At 47.1% G+C, this 7657-nt stretch overlaps 1 protein-coding gene across 13 annotated transcripts in view; it reads left to right on the top strand.

The window, feature by feature from the left end:
- The first annotated feature begins 3837 nt into the window (after positions 1-3837).
- SERGEF (secretion regulating guanine nucleotide exchange factor) overlaps positions 3838-7657 on the top strand; it is a 222326-nt gene continuing 218506 nt past the window's right edge. For 3 of the 13 annotated variants that reach the window (XM_047692726.1, XM_047692722.1, XM_047692721.1), the window contains exon 1: positions 3838-3941. In XM_047692726.1, the coding sequence (XP_047548682.1) occupies positions 3879-3941 (63 nt within the window). In that variant the 5' untranslated portion in view covers positions 3838-3878. Of the gene's footprint in view, positions 3942-4467; positions 5314-7657 lie in introns of those variants that run through there. The other 10 variants (XM_047692729.1, XM_047692728.1, XM_047692724.1 and 7 more) reach the window with 8 other exon arrangements.

Genomic DNA, 7657 nt, shown 5'->3' with positions numbered 1-7657 from the left:
TGATCTGAGCCGAAGGCAGACACTTAACTGACTGAGCCACCCAGGTGCCCCCGTTCTGACATTTCTTGAAAAGCCTGTGAATATGAGATACAAAGGAAGGAGAATACACCTGGAACCTAGAAACTACTTTTGGAATTTTTGATAAAATCTCAATCATGTGTTCCTCATCTGTGTAAGGAACTAAATCTGCTTCACTGAGTTATTGGAGCAATTATGTTGCAAAAGAACGTTGTAAAAAGAAACATCCATGGAGCACTGGGTGTTGTACGTAAACAATGAAACTTGGAACAGTACATCAAAAACTAATGATGTATTGTAGGTTACTTACATAACACAATAAAAAAAAAAGAAAAAAGAAACATCCATGTGTAAAGCATCACTAATATAATCACTGTCCTGATTCAGGATCCCCCATAACTTCTGGACGACTTTATCTTCCTCCAGAGGGAATTCTAGCAGGCAGTATATCATAGCATAGGAAGATCTTGGTCCGCTGAGGGATTAAGCAAATTTGAAGCTGAGCATCAGTCTTCTCGAGGGCTGGTCTGTTTCTAGTTCAACTCTACTCTCAAGCTGCAACAGTTTAGGGATCTCAAAGGAAAGCTATGGGTGTGTGCTGGGAACCTGGACTCCTACCTTTGTCCCCTACTTTTGTCATTCTTTCCACCCCTAAATGATTGCTGAAAATACTGTTCAGCTTCTCAACTGCAGCATTCAGCCCAGTTTCTTAGCCTCCAAGTCGCTGCTTGCTAATGAGCAAACAGTTCCAGTGGAAAAGTAGTGTCAAATATAATCTCTCAGCTTCCAGATTTTGGCCCTTCAAATTCTGGCTGATTTGATAGTCTTCAATGACTTGAAACAGATTTTTAAAATATTATCCCCCAGCTTTTCTAGTTGTTTTTGCAAGAGGCTTGGTCTGTAGTTAGCTAATCTGTCTTTATCAAAAGCAGAAATCTGACCTTGGAGTAAATCACTTAACTTCTTTGAGCCTCAGTTTTTTCATCTATAAAATCAGATAATCTAAAGGAAAACATTTCCTAACTTGTATGGTACATAGATATAGCCTATATGGCCCCAAAGTACTTTATACTTTCCTCTTATGTGGAAACAAGGCATCTGAAAGTTAAACTATCAAAGAGTTTAGCCCCACTCAAGAACTGCAACTCAGCCAGGCGGCTAATGGACAGAATTACTCAGTAGCATGCACATAGTTGAAATAGTGGCAACATTGCAACATTGCCTAGAAACTGTATTAAAAGCTATAACATAATGATATAACTGTAAGCTAGCAAAGTATAGATGTATGTACATTTAAGGGGTGAAATTGGAAGACAAGTGTATTCTTCTAGATCTTCTCTCTATTCAAGCTACTCTGTGATAGTCCTTTCCCCTTTGGCTGAAATCTCAGGTCCTGGTCTTGAATTTTCCGCTCTTTCTCAATCCTTAGCTCCTAATTTCCCTCTCTCTTTTCTTGTTCCTCTGTACCCACGCACTAGGATGCCAGTTTGGGAATGGTGGTGGGGAGGAGAGGCAATGAGTAGAAAGCTCTGTTTGGTCTGATACTGCTGTGAGTTGGCATCAGTGCTTTCTGTACTTTGTAAGTGATGCTGACTCATTCTCTGGGGATGTTTTGGAGGAACTTCTCACCTTCTTATTTTTTGAGATCTCTTGATGTGACTGGGCTGTTGAATTCATCTCCCTCACTCTCCAGGAATTTAGTGGTCAACTCCTGTAGGGTGTCTCTTCACCCCTTCAGAAATTTCTCTGGATAGGGTCTAAGACCATCCCCTAGCCAAATTATTGTGTGGGAAATATACGGGAGACACTCTGGGCATGAAAGACCTTTCCAAATTGATCTCTCTTTGCTCAGCCATCTGGCCAGAAGCCATTGGATTTCTCAGGATGAATCAACAGCCTGCCCAGGCACCAGTCTGGAGGGATACATATATACCAAGTTCTCTAAGTGGTTTTGCAGCAGCACGCCTTTCCTGAGACATGAGATGGGCAGCGCTCACAGCACCTTGACAACGGTTCCTCTGTATCCTACCAGAATTCTCTCAGCCTCTCCAACCTCTTTCATAGACTGGAAGTCATACATTGGTTTCTAGACCCCTCTTTCACAAGTTCGTTTTTTTCTTAGCATGGTCATGGATGTTCTCAAGATGCCCCAGGCTGGAGAGGGAAAAGTGAGGTGCTGCCCTCATGTGCTCTTACAGGCAGAAACACTAAGGAGTAGTTGGGGTCAAAGAACAGGGAAGGTCTGTCTGTTCAGAGCTCACTGGAGATACATTCCAAGGCTCCCAGGCATACAGGGTAATGAGGACTGAAGGCTTCTATCAGCAAAGGGGGTCAAGAACTGTTGAATATGGATTATCATCTTTAATGTTACCCCATTTGTACCCACAAGATTATGGGTGGCTCTGGAAATGGAGGTTATGTACAAAAAAAAGTACAACAAAGAAAAATACAATTCAGCTGCAATCTGTCACTCTGAGTATAGGTATTTGTGTTGTGTGTGTATAAATTGCTATAATAGTTACAATTATGACACATCATGAACACTTCCCTTACTTAATGTCTCCCAAAACATATTTTTTAAATGCAGCCTAGTAGGGGCGCCTGGGTGGCTCAGTGGGATAAGCCTCTGCTTTCAGCTCAGGTCATGATCTCAGGGTCCTGGAATCAAGCCTCGCATCCGGCTCTCTGCTCAGCGGGGAGCCTGCTACCCTTCCTCTCTCTCTGCCTACTTATGACCTCTGTCTGTTAAATAAATAAATAAAATCTTTTAAAAAAATGCAGCCTAGTATTCCACTACATGGCTATGCCACAATTTAAACAATTTATTTTTGGACTTTCAGGTAATTCGTTCCTCCCTATTATAGACAACCCCATAGCGAATAGTTTGCAGTCTAAGTGTGCACAGCTCTCATTATTTTCTTGTGATAAATTAACAGATGTGGAATTTACTGGGTAAATATCTATTTATCTATCTTCATGTTCCTCATACGCATTGCCACATTTTCCTTTAGGAAGATTCTACTTATTTAGCTCCTACCAGCAGTGTATGAGAGTGTCTGATAAAAGCCATTTTATATGAAAACCTCTGTTGGGTGAAAATTACCCAGTATTGATGATCAGAATTAGGGCAGGACCGTGCTCTGAGCGCTGAGGGTTAGAAGGCTGCCCCTGGCAGGAATCCATGAGAACAGGCCTGCTCAGTTTACTGTCCCGAGGAGTAAGTTCCCGCACACTCGCTTGCCAAGATCAGATTTTACAAATGCACACCAAAGCAGCTCCAAAGACCTATTGGCTAAGACACTGGGGCAGGACCCTTTCCACCCGCTTCCAGGCTCAGTTTCTCCCCAGTCAACTGGTGATACAATCTCTGCCCTGTCAGTTCCTCCGGGCTGTCGTGGGACTCCAAAGAGATAAAAAGCTTGAAGGAGCATAGTGCATTCGTATATTACTAAAAATAGAGTGGGAGGGGAAGTAGGGAGCAGCACAGCTGCCTGCAAGTCTGGGGCCCGGAGGCGGAGACACGCGGAGCACGCCCGGGCGGGGAGATCGGGAGAAGGATTCAGAGGCGAGAGCCCGGCTCCCGCTGTCCCACCCTCGGCTCCGCCTCCGTCCCCACCGCTGACCACTCCCCAGCCATGGCCCCGCTTCCTCCACAGACCCTCCTCCCCCGCGCTGGCCCCGCCCCATCACTGACAACTCCAGAGAACCGACCCCGCCTTCATTGCAGACTCCTCCCCCGATCCGACCCCTCCCAATCACAGGTCGTACCCGCATCGGGCCCACCCACCCCAGTCACTAATTCCTCCCCTGGAACGCCCCTCCTCCGATCCCTCCCGGAAGCGCCTGCGGAGCGTCTCCACATGGAGCGCGAGCCTAGCGCCTCCGCGGCAGCTCCTGCGGCGGCGACCGCGCTCTTCTCCTGGGTACGTGACTCCGCCCCCGGGCCGGGGCCGCTGGGACTGAGGGGGCGCAGAGGCGCGGGGGAGCTGGCGGCCTTGGCGTGGGCGTTCCTGGGCTGGGCGGCCGAGGTTCCAGCCAGGGTCTGGGTTGGAGGACGCGGGGCTGGGGCCTGAGATGGAGAGGGTCCGGAGGGAGGCGCTCTCACGGGTGACTTAGGGGCCTGCTGGCTGGTGAGGTCCGGACCTGAGGGGCTGCGGCGCAGCGGGAAGCATCTGCCTCCTGGGCAGAGCGTCTGGTTCCGCGAGAGCCTCAGGCCCGGATAGCGCCGGGAGGGACGGCGTGGAGGGATCGTCCGGTCCAGAGCCCTATGGGGCCACCTGTGCTCCTCACCATCCCGGAGGATGCCGGCCCCTTCCCAGCCCCACCCTGGCGGGAGCATCCTTTCATGTGAGGCCTGCGGTGGTGGGCCGTGCACCAGGCGGAGATCCTGCCTGTTTGCTGGTATTCTAATGTGACCGGATCTTGCCTGTGTCGGGGGTGTGGGAGTCTGCGCCGGTGTGTTGGCTTGACGGAGGCACTGAGAGACAGGGTCATCTTTACGTGTCCTGGCTAGGAGAGGGGAGGGTCTCTGCAAAGGATTGTGTTGCAAGCGGCCAACCAGACAGATGCACGGAAATAAGCTGGCGTAGTGTCTTGTTCTTTACAGCCCGTATCACAATTGCAATGAAATGTGGAATTTGTTAATGTCAGTCTCCTTGGCTAGAACGTAAGCGTCATAAGGGTGGGTATTGTGCCTGTGTTGTTCACGGTGCCTAGCAAATATTTGTTGACGAATGAATGAATGAGAGACCCTTTTGTGTGCCTAGCTATGTGCTGGTCTTTTGGGAAAAACACACAAGTGAGAGATCCAGCTTTGGAGTTGAGGGAGCAGGATAGCACCTATGTTACTGTTAAAACGAACCTGTGTTGACTAGTCAAAGGTAATTATCAGTACCGGGCAGCACTTGTTGAATGTAAGGCAGCAGACTGGCAGAAGGGAGACCGCGCTGTGGCCCGAGGTAGTCTGGCTGTCTGGGTACTATCTCTGAGGCGGCACTTGATTTGGCGATTAAATGCACCTGGGTGAGGGCCAGTTCTGGCTTTTCCCAGGCGGGAGACAGGGGTCTGCGTGTCAGATATGGCCTCTTCCACTGCTTGGAGGCCTGTGGGCTGCCTGGCTGCATAATATGCGTGGAGGGGTTTATGAATTTGCCAGGGCTGCAATGGAAAAATACCACAGACTGGGAGGTCTTAAAAAATGGAATTTTATTTCCCCACAGTTCTGGAGGCCAAAAGTCCAAGAGCAAGGTGGCAGCAGGTTTACTTTCTTCTGAAGCCTCTTTCTCTGGCTCGCAGGTGGCTGCCTTCTTGAGGTGTCTTCGTGTGGCTTTTTCTCTATGTGAGAGCATTCCTGTGTCTCTTCTTGTATTGGTTTCAAGCTCTGCCTTTACGATTTCATTTACCCTTCATTATCTCTTAAAAGGCCCTATCTCAAGATATAGTCACATTCTGAGATATTGGAGGCTAGGGCTTCAACAAATTAATTTTAGGGGAACACAATTCAGCCCATAACAAGGAAATTTACCCCTTGGAGTTGTGTGTGTGTGTGATATGGCTGAAGAGTTTGTAAGGAAAGGAGGCAAATACAGCTGTAACATGTATAAATTTTCCTCTGTTTTGCTTTGTCCTGGATTTTGGGCCTCTTGCTGCATTATAAAAATTGAGTCCCATAAATCGAGCCTCAAGTACCTGTGTCTCTCTCACTTTCTGTTCAGCAGAGAGTCTGTAGTCCTGCTCATGGGGCAGCCATGGATATCTTAGGGCTGATGGAGACATCCTGTGTGTGGGTACCCTACAGTGTGCATGGCTTTCCTTTCATCTTTCCTAGGTAGGCCCTCATCAGATCTTACATTCATTTACTGTATTCACTATAAAATATATGTATACCTTCTCTGGGCCCGCATAGTTTTGAATGCAGGGGAAATGTCAGTGAACAAAGTTCCTGCCCTCATTGAGTTTACTTTTTAGAAGGAGAGGTAGGCAATAAAAAATAAGCAAAGGTCACGTCAGGCAGTGCTATGAAGAAAAATAAAGCAGAAAAAGGGGGATAAAGTGATGGGGGTACTGTAGATATAGTTATAGGTTAACCTCTTGCCAGGGAAGCTCTGGGCTGAAGTTCCCACTATGTATCCTTAGAGACGCAGTACAGTATAATGAAAGGAGCAGGGCATATCTGACTTAGTGCCTTCCCAGCTATGTGATTATGGAAGGTCACTTAACCCCTCTGAGCCTTAGTTTCTTCATCTGTAAAACGGGAGCGATAATGTCCATCTCCTCTGTTGTTCTGAGAATTAAAGGTGAATGCCAGCCACGGGAGAAGCACTTAGTAATTGACAGCTGATACTGCACCTGAGGGCCTCTGGGACCCGTGCCCCTGCCATGGCTTGCACTTCCAGCTTGGAGTCCTTGCAGCCCGGTACAAATGTGAAATAGACCATAAGGGGCGGAAGTTTGTATGCATGTATGTGTTTTGGGTAGTTATTTTATTTTGAAGATTTTATTTATTTATTTGACAGAGATCACAAGTAGGCAGAGAGGAAGAGAAGCAGGCTTCCCGCTGAGTGGAGAGCCTGAAGCAGGGCTTAATCCTAGGACCCTGGGATCATGACCTGAGCCAAAGGCAGAGACCTTAACCCATTGAGCCGCCCAGGCGCCCCTTGGGTAGTTATTTTAAATCACTTTTCCTCTTTCAGGTGTCTTAAAAAACAAACATATTTGGAAGGTTTTATTCCTCATATCTAGGAAGAAACAGCCAGGAGTAGATACTTGGAGGAATTATAAAGATTTCTGAAATCTAAAGGTTCTTCCTGTAGGTCTATAATTATTTTTCTTCAATTTTGAGTACATAAAACTCCAAAGACCCCAAACTGATCTGACATAATGCTGTTTATAGTCTTCACCTGCCTACTGTATTTGTACCTCTTACTGTAGAAATAATACTATTTTGCTTAGGGGGCACTGCTCCTGAACCTCTCAGCAGTGTATATGATTTGCATACGATATTACTTTTCTAAAGTCTGTACAATTCTGAATCTGAAATGCATCTGGCTGCAAGGGGTTTGGATCAGAGATTCTGGACATTTATCTCGTAATAACAAAGATAGACATATTACCCACCAAGGGGAAATCTGTTCCCTTACAGGAATCTCACCACGTGAATCTTGGAGTCACACAACACTGTACTTGGAAAGGCCCTTGGAGATCATTGCCAACCTCTTTCACTTTACAATGAAATAACAGTGATGTGCCCTGCTTGAGGGCACAAGGCCCTCAGCTAACTTCAATTACAGAAGTCATTGCCAGTTTTCTCAGTGAGGGCATGAGAAGGGACGTCCAGTGTTATTTCCCAGCCACTTTTTTCCCCATTTCCCCTCCTTATTTCTTTTCTTAGCCTCCCTAGAGGATTAGCTTTTATCAGAAGGAACTCCCATGCTGCCCCCTAAAGGTGACACATGTAGGCTGGGGCTTTGGGAGGAGAAGGCGAGTATCTTTGGATAAGGGCTCCTCTGCCATGGAAATCGCGGTGTTCTCGGGATGGGGCCACCATCTAAGTATGAGTTGCATATAACAGCCTCTTAAGAATGAACTTATGAAATCTCCACTGTTAAAGGCTCTGAGAGGCATGTCAGGATGAGAAAGA

The sequence above is a fragment of the Lutra lutra genome, chromosome 10 (assembly GCF_902655055.1).
Source record: "Lutra lutra chromosome 10, mLutLut1.2, whole genome shotgun sequence".
Taxonomy (NCBI): Eukaryota; Metazoa; Chordata; class Mammalia; order Carnivora; family Mustelidae; genus Lutra; species Lutra lutra.
This window is presented reverse-complemented; position numbering and strand designations above follow the sequence as displayed.